Below are 13,906 nucleotides of genomic sequence, written 5' to 3'. Positions count from 1 at the left end.
CCAGACTTCTGAACAACGTTGTAGAGATCAAATTGTGTGCCAGGGCGTTCAAAGGTGCCCTAGAAGTTGGCGATGAAGTGATCACGAAGTTCCGCCCATGATCCGATCGTGCCACGGGGTAGTCCGTGGAGCCAGGATCGGGCGGAGTCCGCTAGGGCCACAGGTAGATAGTTTGCCATGGCCTTGCTGTCTCCTCCTGCTGCGTGGATTGCGAGTCCGTAGACGGTGAGCCAAGACTCCGGATTAGTGGTGCCGTCATACTTCTCGATTCCAGTCGGCTTAAAGCCGGCTGGCCAATCCACTCGACGCAGGTCATTAGTGAAGGCAGCTACTCCATCCACGTCGTCGTCGTAGCGATTTGGTGAATGGCGGTGACCTCGCGCTGCACGGCGCTGGTTGATCGTGTCGCGAAGGTCGACGGGACGCTGGTGAGGTGGAGAGCGAGGCCGTTTAGCTCGGCGCTCCCTGTGACGTTCGGGAGGCGAATGAAAAGATCGTTCGTCGTGACCCCTGCTCCTGCGACTAGATCCTGTGCCGATGATGCTGATGCTTGGCTGATGATAATCATGAGATCGGAAGTGAGGGACTCGGCTACTAGTCGGGGTGTGGGTGCTTGCGGAGTTGGCTGGAACCGAGGCAGCGATCATGGTCTTCGTCTGATTCAAGATGTTGACAACATGATCAGCTTGGTTGAGTGTGTCTTCCTTCAGGAGGGTGTCGAGGAGAGTGATTGCTGCAACCGCGTTCTTCTAGGGGGTGCGAAAGACCGCTGTTCCATCGACGTCTTGTTGCCCAATGAGCTCTCTCGCTCGGCGCCCAGATTCCAAGGCGCGTTGCCGTCGATCTTCAGCCTCCTTTGCAACCCGTTCGCGATCTTGTTGCTCATGCTGTAGTCATTCTCACTCCTGTCGCTGTCGCTCTTCCTCCAGTCGGCGACGTTTAGCTTCTTGCCTTGCGCGATCTTGGTCCGCTTCTCGGGCTTGGCGCTGTTCCTCCGTTTCGTTGTCAGCCATGAATACACCGAAGAAGAGGGGCGTGTAGTTATCCTCATAGCTGTCGTCGAAGTTGTCGAGGTCGCCATGGTCGTAGTGGTAGCCGAAATCGTCGTAGTCGAGGATCTCAGTTGGTCGAGAACTGACGCCGGGGGAGTTAAGATAACCATCCAACTCTTCCGTCGAGACTGTCCCAAGAGGTTGGAGTATAACGCCAACCTCTCTGGATCTAGATTGGATTAGGGCCTAAGCCGGAGCTCGCCTAGATCTTCGAGTGGGAGATGTCTTGACAGTGAAAACAGCGGCCAAATCATCAGGAAGTTTCATCAGGATTGAGGGATAGGACCCGTCGTCTTGATCTGGTCGCGGAAGAGTAGATTGGATCCCGTCCGAGTGGTTTGAAGACGACTCGGGAGAGATGATCTTGGAGTAGGCCTCGGCCGAGTTCGGAATACCGAATGGCACGAGGACCTGGTCTCTCCCCGACTGGTTTGAATCCGAGTCAAGGAGAGAGATCTTGCCGAAGTCGTTGGTGATGAAGTTGAGGCTGCCGAACCGGAACGCCTGCCTAGGAAGGAAGGCGAAGTCGTCGATGCCAGAAACGAAACCCATCGCACTTAGTCGGCGAGAACTTGACGCAACCCCTACCTGGCGCGCCAACTGTCGAAACAAGATTTCGGCAATAATAAAAGGGGGTGGCTATCAAGCTAGGAAAGTGGATGGGTTTGGAGACAAAGAATTTTATACAGGTTCAGGCCTTCTTATTCAAGAAGTAATACCCTACTCCTATTCGGGGATGATTCCGCCGAGTATGTTATTGATTGTATGATTGGGAGAAAAAAGAAATCGTCCCAAGAGGAACCCGGACCCCTCCTTATATAGGGGAAGGGATCCGTAATACAAAATACAGTCCATATCCTAACGGAATATGGGATTACAGATAAAATACAATCGTAACCGACTAGAATCCTGGGTATTTTCTTGACATACAAGTTTAGAATCTAACCCTAGTCCTCATAAAGATATTCTATCTATATTTGGTACCATATATCCAGCTGGAATATAACTGCCATGTAGATATGGGGTAACCATAATCTCCACACTCGGCGGCCGTCGCAGCACGTCGCGCAGCACGCCAAGCCGCCGTCGCCGCATGTCGCGCCGCACGCGCGGTATGTTACCTCGACGACTACGATCCATCAGGTAAGCTAATCCCCCCAATCTTATTAGAGCAAGTTTAATAGTATAGCCAACTACTAACTACAAATCATCTATAGCTAATGTAATAGCCAATTCATACAATAGTTGCTTACTATACTATTAATACTCGGTTCTACCTGTCATACGCACATTACGTCTTGGAGTCCGTGCTGCAGCTGGCTACAGATCTGTAGCCCGCTACTCTTCTCTTTCTTCCTTTATCTCTTTAAAATATGTTTATAGCTGGCTTATAGCCTGCTATTGTACCTGCTCTTACGGGCCTTCTGATTGCCATCATCAGGGCAGGGGCATATTAGGCAGGATAGTTTTCTTTAGACTAGAAAAAGTGTGCGTTGTAACGGGTGAAGCTATTTTAATCTTATTATTGTTCATTGAAATTCACCGTGAGAATTGTTTAGATATATATTTTTCTAGAAAATCATATCAAGTTAGCATGCGAATCTTTTTTTTAAAGAATTTCTTATACGACTCATTTTGTATTTCCAAAAGTGAACGAGATTAAAACCCAACTTAAATATGGATATGTATTTCCAAAAGCGAACGAACTTAAAATCCAACTCATACACGGATAACGTATCAAAGTGCTGACAAAAACATCTTTAATGTTTACAATAGTAGACATTTGTGCTCGCAAATTAGGAACCAAATTGAAACTTGCAAGCCAACTCGTTGTTCTTGACAGTATTAATGTTGTTCCATTGTGATAGATGATGGTCATAAGCCAGGTGCCTTTTTGACGAATTTTGATGAGTCTGCTGACGATTTTACGGACAAGGATTTTGAGTCTGATGAAGCCATATGGGCCATGTATGAGCGCTGGTGCAAGGCTTACGATAAGAAGCGTGACCTTGCTGAGATGACTCACCGGTTCAAGATATTCAAGAAAAATGCAGAGGCTCTTCACAGATCCAACGAGGGTGCTTCAAAATATGAGAAAATATATTGTGGCCCATACTGCGATGCGTTCGATGAGCAAGAGAAGGCTGAAGCTCTGCTTAAGTTTCGCCATTTTCCCAGGGTTTGCGAATATGTAGAGTCGTTTAAGATCGACTTCCCAAAGTCGCGGGAGATTGACTCCCCAAATCAATCCCCATGAATATCCTAATAAGGGTAGACAGACGGACCAAGTTCTACTTCTCTAGCTATCTTTATCTATATCTCTATGATTACTAGCAAAAATACCCGTGCGTTGCAACGGAATAAAAAAAAAGGAGAAAATTGAATTAAAACATATTAAATTCTAATTTAATGAAATATAAATTTTCTGCAATATTAATTACACTATTTGAAATTATAGCAAAATTGGTCGTGCGTTGCAACAGAAAGAAAAAAAAATAAAATTGAATTATAAAAATATTAAATTCTAATTAAATGAAACACAGATTTTCTGAAATATTTGGGTATTTTTTAAGTAGGTAGGTATATAATTAAATTAATTTATAAGTAAAGTAAGTGTGAGAAATAAAATGTTATGGTTGGATTTATTTTTTATTAAATTTTCTATATTAATTACACTCATTGAAATTTTCTTGGAATTTACATAGCTTAATTGCTATTTTTATAATACAAACATCATTTCAGCATTTATTAAAATAAAAATCCCTTTATCTCTATGGGCCTTTTTCAGCCCACTTTCTTCTTCAGCCCGCAAGCGACCAAAGTCTAATTAATATCCCCATACTCCTCCTCTCGCTTGCTGGACCACCGGCCCGCGTGCGGCCCAAGTGGTGTGGCCCAACGCTCGATCGATCTGAGCCGTTCGTTTTAATGGACGGCTCGGATAAGTTCCAAATTGATGAGAACCCTAACCCTTCCCCTCCCCCCGCCAAGCCGGCCACCTCCCCCGCCCCCGATGCCGCCTCTCCCCTCCCCCTCTCCCCATTGGCGTGCTTCCCCTCCCCTACCCTCCAGCGGACCCCTCCCTCCCAGCCGAGCCAGCTGCCTCGCCCGCCCCCGACGCCGCCTCTCCCCCTCCCCCTTTCCCCACTGGCGCCGCTTCCCTCCCCTTCCCTCCAGCGGCGCCGCTCCCTCTCCTCTCCCCCCATCTCACCGGCACGGCGCGGCGATGGCAGGATGCGGCGGAGACGGCAGACCGCTCCCTCTCCCCCTCTCCCTCCCGTCTCACGGCGCGGCGCGGCGACAGCGGAGACGGCGGAGATGGCCGTCCCTCCCCCTCTCCCTCTCCCTCTCCTTGTCGGCCTCGACGGCCATCCCTCCCTCCCTCCCTCTCGGTGACGGTGCCCTCCCAACGGCGGCATCCGCGCTCCCTCGGCGACGCCCGTCCCTAAGGCAAGCGTCGACAGCGACGATGGCGTCTGCGGCGTCCGCGGGTGGATCCGTTAGCGGTGGCGGCGACCGCGAGCGGATCCGGCAGCGGCGGCTTCCTCCGGCGGCGGCATCTGCGGCCACCATTTTTTTCTTTTGCAATTTTTTTCCATCGTTATTGCTAACCAAATCGGATTGCATACAGATGAAAACACGGACGAAAATTAGATGTGACGAAAGGAAAAATACGAATATTTATATTAGTTATTAGTTATAGATATAGATTAAATGATAAAATATGAATAATATTTTATGTGTGACTTATTTTTTAAAACTTTTTCATATTTTTTCTAAATAAAACGGATTGTCAAAGATTATACACGGAAACCATGAATCAACTTATTTTGGGACAGCAGGTGTGTGTGTTTTTTTTAAGAAAAAATTGAAGCTCCTACTTTAATAAGAAGGGAAAAATATCGTGAGTTCGTGACTTGTTGCCTGGTGGCCCTGGTCACAGTCACAGAGCTAGCCTTATCTCTATCTTTTTCTCTTTTTTTTTTTGGGTGAGAACAGCCTTATCTCTATCGCTTTACTCTCTCTGTCCCTGGCTTTCTTCGTCTCTCTTCATGTCGCCGGCACATATCCACCACCGGCTCCAACCCTCCCCAACCGTGGCGGAGCCCCCTCCCTCTACCCCGGCGCTCGTCCCTCCGGGCTCCGGCATCCTCCTGCCTATGCCGCTCGGCCCGTGCTTCGTCGCACCGCTGCCAGGGCTCTCCTCTTCCTGCTCAGAGGCAGTTCGGTGACGAGCGGGTTGGAGCAGCCTCGCCCCTCCTCGTCTGGATCCAGCCGCAGGCATGGCCACATCGCCGGCTCCTCTACTGCTCCATCTCCTCCATCTCCCTGCGCTCACCGTTCCTGATGAGGGCACGGCGACTCGAGGCGACGGCTGCGGCGACTCGGTCTTCCAGACTCGTCCCGCCACCGGCTACGGCCTCAACGGGCGATGACGGGCGACCTAGCCGACGGATCCATCGGCGTGGAGGTCTGGGGCCGTCAGATTTAGCCGCATCCGACCTCCATGGTGACGGGCTGACGGCGACAGCGGGTTGCAGGTGCGACAAATGCCCCTCCTCTCGTCTACTTTCTCCCGGTGGCTTGGCCGGTGGATCCATCGGTGTGGAGGTCGGAGACAGGCGGATCTGGGAGATGCGATGGTGACGCCACCCTGTCCCGTTCTTCCTCCCACACCAGAAGAAGGAGCAGTGATGATATTGAATTACTCTTGTGCTTTGTTGATGTTTATTCATGCTTTTTTTTCTAATCTTGAGGATCTGGGTTGTTCATATGTTAAAATAAGGATATGGGGATTATTGTTTGTTGTTAATATTTTCACCTTCAATTTAAGGATCTGGGGCATTGTATTGGGGATTGGGGCATTGAGGAGTCAATGAAGAGAATCGGGCTCAATAAAATGGCTCAAATTCGAGCCAGTCAAGGTTTTTTCTGTGTGATTTTTATTTTTATTATTCTTCCTGTTTGTAGTTTTCTCTTCCTCTGTGTTCTGTGTCCGATTGGATTTTGTACCGATCTTTAAACTTGTGCAATATCGCTTTGTGTTCATGGGGCGTGGGAACACAGGCCTCGCTCGATCGGACATACGAACGAGAAATTAATGTGACGAAAGGAAAAATCCAAATCTTTTAATTAGTTATGATATAAAAAAAATGAAGATGTTTTTGGCGGTACCATTTTGGTACGTCACCGGTAGCCAATGAATAAAATGAATAATATGTTTTGGTGGTCCATTAGTCTAGCACACGCGTGCGTACGTCGTCTATCATCCGCATTCCACGCGCGTCGTCGTCCGAGCGTAACCAGATAGGTTTCCACTTCCCAATCGGCTGCCTGTAGCACACGATCGCAAATTTGATTCAGATCAGAATTCTCCCATGCACGTTTGTGCCGTTACCACGTCAGCAGGCCAGCACGCGCGCGATCGTAGTTTTGGTTGGAATCACGATGGATTTTTCTCGATCACCTAATCCCATATATTAGGAGAAGTGTAATGCCGGTCTTTGTCGTCCATCGGCTCTGGACACGGCCCACGTACGGGTGCTGATCGCGTCGGGGCCGTCTGGCTCGACGTCAATGGCGATTGGCGAGATCGGCAGCTGACTAGGCTGTGTTCGGATACCCCTTCTCCCAACCCATCGTTTTTCACGTGCACGTTTTTCAAACTACTAAACGACGTGTTTTTTTAAAAAAAGTTTCTATACGAAAGTTGCTTAATCAAAATTAAATTAATTCATTTTTTTAAAAAAAACTAATACTTTATTAATAACGCGCTAATAGATCACTCCGTTTTCTGTACGTAGATGCGAACAACCCACCCCGCCACACCGGTCTCGACAGGATGTACCGCATCGTCGTTCACGACATGCTCGTGTTTTCCTTTGACCCGTCTGTACCGTTTCCCCCGCAGATGCTGGTGTGCCTAAGGGTGTGTTTGGATAATGGGAAATGGGGGGTGGGATTGGGATTGGAAAATTAATGAAGAGTTAGGATTAAATGGAACATGGAGAATGAATGGTTAGGATTTAAAGATGGGTGGGAAATTATTTTCCTTTCTCATTTGCCAAACACTTCCTAAGTGTAATGATTAACAGTTCGATGCATGGATATGTCCATGTGAACATCGGAGAGACGAAGTTTATCCACGAGGAGGTGTCGCCCGAGCTGCAAGCACGAGCTAGCAGCCTTTGTTCTGCAGAAGTTTCAGCCGCGGTGGCGAGAGGATGATGCCGATCTATTCTAACTTTCTAGGATTACCTGGTGTGTGCAGTGTCCGTCTAGGAGCCTAAGCTCTCTCTCTCTCTCTCTCTCTGTGTGCAAACGGTTGGCATGCTCATAGTTCGCGTGCAGGGCAATACCGATGGACATGAAGAGGCAACAGAATTCACTTAGAAAAATGCTTTGCATGCAGCATCAAAACTGGAGCAGCTAACATCCAGGGTCTGTTTGCATTTCGATATTTTCTCCTGGAAAACTTTGATCTAGGCTACGATCACATCTTACATTTATCGTTAATTAGGATCAAATTTAAATTAAAAAAATGTCCATTGGCTATAAAAAGTTGTAGATAATTCCATGTTAATCTAAATCCATTGGCTATATGCTAAAATCCTTACAATCCACAATTATGTGCTAATTTTGTACCAAGTCTTACTCTGCTTCTATTTCCGCTTTCCTCACCTCCCCACACTACATGAGCCAGGCCAACCAATAGCAAAAAGATTCACCTCTGTCTCTTTAAAATCCCCACAGCCACGCTAGCTTTCGCCGTTACAATTACTTTTGTCTTCTCGTGGTAGGGTCTAACTATATCCCGTCTTCCTACATAGTTGGTACCCACTACATCATTAACTCCTATAAAACTTGCTCCAGGTTGGTCCACGTCATCAGTTTTTTTGAAGCCGTCCGATCAAATCCAATGTTCCAGCATCAAATGCTATTTGCTCCCAAGCAAGACCTAGGCGGCTAGGCCCATGCCGTTTGGCCTTCCACCTTCCCCTTCCGTCTCCACACGGACCACACAACATCCAACAAGAATACAAGCAATCGCGCGACCCATCATCGTCTATCCCCTAACCTAGCCAAATGATAGATACGCAAGCACCCGACGACCGCAGCATGACAAGCTTTCCCATGATCACCCGATGCGACATGCCCATGCAAGCCAATGCGAGGAACTGATGAGACATGACCGAGCACTCTGTTTCGCCTCAATATATACTGACTTCATGCGTGAGCCCTAGATGATTAGTTTAATGTAGATGGGTAAAAGAGTTAGAGTATGGTCTCATAAAGGTAAGATATCTTGTTTAAAATGAAGATACCATGTTTAAAGTGAAATTGATTAAAGGGTGATTTAAAATGGAACACCGGTAATAAAGGTAATCCCGAAGTGAAATTTAATGTTATGGTAGTGTAGGTGCTAGTGCCGCCTTCCATCTCTAAGACGGAGGGAGGGTGTTGCATCCTTTTGAACCAGGTTGCCGCGTCATCCACCTCAATGCTGGAAGTTGTAGGGACTAGGAGGTTGTCACCGCCGTCCACCTCAATGTTGAAAGTCCACCGTCAAGCCTAAGTTGTAGGGACTAGGGAGGTTGTCACCGCCGTCCACCTCAATGTTGAAAGTCCGCCGTCAAGCCTAAGAGCCGTTCCACGGGAGGCTGCGGTGTTGTCCCTCCCGAGAATTTGGGAGAGCCAAACAATAGTTGTTCACATTACCATTGCTTTTCCATGATCCTTCTTTTGCTTTATGGTGGATCCTTCTTTTGCTTTATGGTGGATCCTTAATTTGCTGGATGGTACATGAGTGCTTTATTCAGTAGATGTTCAGCGAAATTAATTTGAAATAATTTTCTTTATCCATTTTACAAGAATAAACGATTGTTATCCCATTCTTAAAAAAATAGCTATTATCTCTGTAATAAAGCTCCATATCTATCGTCCGATACAACTAAAAAAGATCAGATGTTGCGATGCTAGCAGTAGGCCCACCTCCACTTTATAACTATACCGAGCCTTCTAGTCCCCCCTTATCCACTCTCTCACTCCTTTATCCGCTCGTTCTATGCATCTTTCTTTCTCTCTCGATGATCCTTGCAGGGGATCAAGCGAAATAGCTCACCATTCGACAGCAACGAGGCGTCCTCCCCATGCGACTATCTGGCGGGCGGAGTTTTTGTTCATCCGAATGATGACGATGACTCGGGACCAGCAACGGCAGGGTGACTAAGATGGCTCGGGACCGGCAACGGCGGGGTGAGTAAGCCTCGGGGTCTCCGTGGAGCGGCGGCTACGGCACCTCGGCGGAATAGAACAGCCTCGCATGTCCCGGTCTAGATCTGCAGCGGAGACCAAAGGAAAATGTGATCACTGGAGAAGAGGAAGGAACCCAATCTAGACTAGTGCATTTTTCTGATTTTCAATGTTTCAACCAATGTAAGTATGATGTTTCTTGGGGAACCAAAATGTTTCACTGAGTAGTTTGAATCTTGTTTCATCAATTCTTGCATATTCGTTGCTGTTTTAGCAGCTGAAGCTCGATGTTCCGTTTGTTACAACGGATTGTTTCTATCATCATTCACAAATGTTTTATTTAGTGATGAAACTTTTTTCTGCTATCATGATTCACAACATTTAATAGATTGGAACTTTTTTATTTAGTGGTGAAACTTTTTTCTGCTAGAAATGAAACAACGCACGATTTTGTTCCTTTTAGGAACAAATTGGGCGTCTGATTTGTAGTCTCTCACTATCTTTGCAGTTGTAGTTCAATTTAGTTTACCATTGCAAAGCAGGAGCCTCTTCTTTCATGTTCCATGTTGTTAGATCCCGACACCGGGGGCCCTGACACAGTGCATGACCGAGACTCAACGAGTTGCACCGAGTCAAATTGCGCATTGACAGTTCCATTCGCGGTGCCATCTGCTACTGCTCATCTCGAGGAAGCAGCAAATCCTACACATGGGAAGAACGCAGCGCACTAACACACACAGGAAGGAAAAGCAGTAGAGATTTTGTTTCATGGACCAGTAGGTCCGGTTGATGTACGTCATTAATACGCAGTATAAAAGACCAAAAGTAGTATCACATCATCATATGCCTAACATGGAAAACTTGATAGTATTATCGCCCCTAGAGCGGAAAGAAACAATTTGTCGCCGCCGTCAAAGCCGTGCAGATATGTATGCACGGCGCTGCTTGCTGCTTACTGCTGCGCGCACTGCACGCGTTGGGCGCCGCCGCCGTGCATGTCCTCGTCCTCGTCGTATGCCTCCTGCTGCTGCTGTTGCTGCCGCCTCCTCATCTCCTCCTCGATGTTCACGTCGTACGGCATGGTCTCCTCGCACTCGTCGAGCTCCATGTCGGTGTACTGCGACACCGGCCTTGGCGGGAGGACGGTCTCCAGGGCCTTGCACTGGTCAGGGTTCAAAGAGTCGGGGAATTCCACGGAGAAGTGGATGTAGAGCTTCCCCTTCATGAATGGCCGCTGGTACATCGGCATGCCCTCGTCGTTGACAGCCTTGAATGAATCTGCGACAAGATGACGGCCGATATGAGTAAACAATAAAATAGTTTCTAAAATGAATGCTTAAAAAAACAATCAGATGGTTTCCAAAATGCTGCTACTCTATGGTGATCTTTCTTTGAAGGGAGACTCACCAGGCTTGACAACTTCACCGGGCTTGGACTTGATAAGCAGCTGCCTGTTGTCCAAGTGAGTGAGAACAAACTGGAAGCCACAAAGGGCCTCAGTGAGGTTCAGGGTGTGCTCGTAGAAGAGGTCATCTCCCTTTCTCTTGAACTTGGGATGCTCCTTCTGCTGGAGGACGAAGATAATGTCTCCAGTGACAGTATCGGGCTGCACAAAGCACAGGTTGGTCAGTAACAGTGTTGACAAGCACATGGAGTACTACACCTTAGAACCATGTACTGTACAATGCGAGGAGTCAGAACACAGACATACCGCTTCATCAGCCTCACCAGGGAAGGTGATCTTCTGTCCATTCTGCATGCCCTTCTCGACCACCACCTCAAGAACCTTCTTCTCCTGCGCCACCTTCTCACCCTTGCAGCCTGGGCATCTATCCTTGTCGCTGATGGTCTCACCAGTTCCCTTGCACTCATTGCAGGGATGTTGCATTTGCTGAATCATTCCTGGCCCCAACTGGCGAATTTGGACCTTCATACCAGAACCTTGACAACCAGAGCACTTCATGGAAGCACCAGATTTCGAGCCCTTGCTGCAAGATGAGCGCAGAACAGTGTGAGATATCAGAATAGTCAAACAGTTTATGCAATATTTAGGACCCACAAAAGGAAGCTGATGACATACCCATTGCACTTGGAGCAGAGCACATTGCGAGAAAGGGAGAGCTTCTTTGATGTGCCATTGTACAATTCCTCCAGAGAAACCTTCAGAGGGTGAACCACATCCTCTCCCCTACGCTGTCTCCTGCCCCTACTGCTACCACCTGCAGACCACAATGAGAGCCAGTCAAAATCTAAGCAAACCACAATCACCAGGAGGTTGAATTGAGCTGCTTCTCATGTCTCGTACCTCCAAAGCCACCTCCAAAGAATGAGGAAAAGATGTCAAATGGGTCATGCATCCCACCACCAGGACCCATCCCCTCCTTGAGAGCATCTTCACCGTACTGATCATAGATTTCACGCTTCTCAGGGTCACTCAGGACTTCATAAGCCTGAGCCAATTCCTTGAACTGAAATGAAGGCAAGAATTTTAGTTTGCCATCTCATCAAGAAAGCTATTGTCCCCATCATACAGCTTAACCAGATAAAGCATTGGCAATTCAGTACTCATAAAGCTTAACCAGTTTACTCATAAGATATCAGCGATAATTATGAGGTAAAACAATATATATAATAGAACACACCAGCCTGTATGCCACAGTAACTAGGCTCCTAACTATGACAATGCAGGATAGATAGTACACATGGTCACAAACTCGCAATACAAAATCAGGTTGGCACTTGGCAGGTGACGATGTAATGTTTGCATCAGCCAAATGAACAATATCTCACATCATTCTCAATACTACTTATCACTAGAATTGGCTATCAATTAGCTGAATTAACAAGAATGTTCCAAGACCCTAATCTGTCATAATCATCAGCAAAGCCCCTAAATGTGCATATCAATAGTTAATGACTAGTACAGTTAAAAACATACAAAAATTAGATGATCTCAATATATGAACAAGTAATGGAATTGCATCTAAGGTTCACATGGTTTTGGTTGATTGGCAAGCAATTGAGGAAGGGCAACTTATCATCAACAGCTAATGAATAGTACAGTTCAAACCATAGATGATTTCGATATATGAACCAGTAATGGAATTGCATCTAAACGTTCACATGGTTTTCGTTGATTGGCAAGCAATTGGGGAAGGGCGACTTATCGTGCTCTGAATCCAACACATTTCCACAACCAAATCTACTTCCCCCCACCTAAATCCATCATTCCCGGAGCACACGCACGCGCTAATCCAAACCCTCCTAAACCCATCGAATTCTCCAACCCTATCACAGATCCAAAACTCCCCAACGCCCCCTCAAATCCCCCACCTCCATCCAAACCGGCTACGCCCCTCGCCGCCGCCGCAGACAGATCGAAACGAAAAAACAAGAGACGAATCGCTCGCGAGCTCACCTTCTCGGGGTCTCCGCCCTTGTCGGGGTGGTTCTTGATGGCGGCCTTGCGGTACGCCTTCTTGAGGTCATCCTGGGACGCATCCTTGGGCACCCCAAGCACCTCGTAGTACCGCGTGTTGTCGCTCTTCTTCGGCGCGCGCCCGAACATCTCGTCGCCCTCCTGGTGGGAAAAAAAAAGGTCGAAACCCTAGCTGCTCGATCCAGCGGGGAGCGTGGTCTCGGGTTGGAAGCGGTTTGTGAGGAGGAGAGAGGAGGGGTGTAGTTATAGCGGAGGAAGAAACGGGTGGCGGAGGAGTGAATGCTCTGGAAGCTGCGTGAAGCGGATGCGGCGGGCGTGGGGCCGTCGGATCGGGATCGGACGGTGGGGGTTGCAGCTTCCAGATCCTTCCGGGGTCTTCCTGCGAGAGGGTGGGGGAGAGGCAATGCGGGTTCCGGGGAAGGGAAGCGCGTGTGTCCGCGCGTGTTGACTTGACTCCGGTTTCGGGTTGCGTTTGTCGGGTCCGGTGCGACGGGAGCAACCCGGTAAGGAGATTCCCTCTCTTCAGAGAGATTCCTTTTTTCTTGCCTTGGCGATGCTTGCTTACCTTGCGCTGTCGAGAAAAGGCAAGGAAAGTATACTACTAATTTGGTTGGTTTGTTTTTTTATTTTTATCAAGTTTCCCTGGATTTAAATTGTTTTCGAATACTCCTATAGGATTTTTTTTCCTCACTTTTTTGTGATTATTATTTGTGCATTATGTGAAAAACGTTTATATTCATTTTTTCATGTTTTTTTTAGAAACATGGAATAAACACGGACACTCACAACGCGCGCACAATTTCCCCTATGCACGCACACTCTATCCCTAAGAACACCTATAAAAGATTGAGATTGACGAAGTCACTATATGCGCCTCACCGTCAACGGTAACATTGCTTAGCACTGAAATAATAGATAGCCGTAAATACGATCACCCATATCAAATCTAGGACTTGAACCAAACTAATAGAGCTACACTCACTTCGTATCTTTTTCATGGTTATTATATGTGCATCATGCAAAAATGGTGGCTGTGTTTTTTCTGTTTTTAAATTCTTTACAAGAAACTTTATGCTTCATAAGCGATGAAATAATTTTCTCCATTGAAGAGAGATTTGTGACGCTTTTTTTCATTTGCACATAGAAGACGGAGATAGCGACA

The 13,906-nt window shown here is 47.3% G+C and overlaps 2 protein-coding genes across 2 annotated transcripts; one reads left to right on the top strand and one right to left on the bottom strand.

The window, feature by feature from the left end:
• Positions 1 to 2,092: 2,092 nt before the first annotated feature.
• Positions 2,093 to 3,309, top strand: LOC127766437 (uncharacterized; the record flags this gene model as incomplete). The annotated part of the gene is made up of 2 exons (XM_052291480.1): positions 2,093 to 2,195; positions 2,921 to 3,309. Coding segments are annotated over 2 exons (492 nt in total), but the record flags the coding sequence as incomplete, so codon positions are not given.
• A 6,740-nt stretch (positions 3,310 to 10,049) lies between these two features.
• Positions 10,050 to 12,976, bottom strand: LOC127767279 (dnaJ protein homolog). The gene is made up of 6 exons (XM_052292557.1): positions 12,724 to 12,976; positions 11,611 to 11,773; positions 11,386 to 11,524; positions 11,017 to 11,293; positions 10,713 to 10,911; positions 10,050 to 10,583 (listed from the first exon to the last, which is right to left on the bottom strand). The coding sequence occupies exons 1-6, from the start codon at positions 12,871 to 12,873 to the stop codon at positions 10,258 to 10,260; spliced, it is 1,254 nt and encodes a 417-aa protein (XP_052148517.1). The 5' UTR covers positions 12,874 to 12,976; the 3' UTR covers positions 10,050 to 10,257.
• Between the last annotated feature and the right edge of the window lie 930 nt (positions 12,977 to 13,906).

Source organism: Oryza glaberrima, chromosome 3 (genome assembly GCF_000147395.1).
Source record: "Oryza glaberrima chromosome 3, OglaRS2, whole genome shotgun sequence".
NCBI classification, from domain to species: Eukaryota; Viridiplantae; Streptophyta; class Magnoliopsida; order Poales; family Poaceae; genus Oryza; species Oryza glaberrima.
Note: the sequence above shows the minus strand (reverse complement) of the source record. Positions and strands in the feature narration are given on the sequence as shown.

Bases quoted from the DNA above. Each gene is read 5' to 3' on its own strand.
- LOC127767279 (XM_052292557.1), bottom strand. From the start codon at position 12,873: ATGTTCGGGCGCGCGCCGAAGAAGAGCGACAACACGCGGTACTACGAG. The intron at 11,525-11,610 runs GTACGAGACATG...TGTGGTCTGCAG, and splicing joins CTTTGGAGGTGGCTTTGGAG to GTGGTAGCAGTAGGGGCAGG. The intron at 11,294-11,385 runs GTATGTCATCAG...CTCATCTTGCAG, and splicing joins CTCTGCTCCAAGTGCAATGG to CAAGGGCTCGAAATCTGGTG.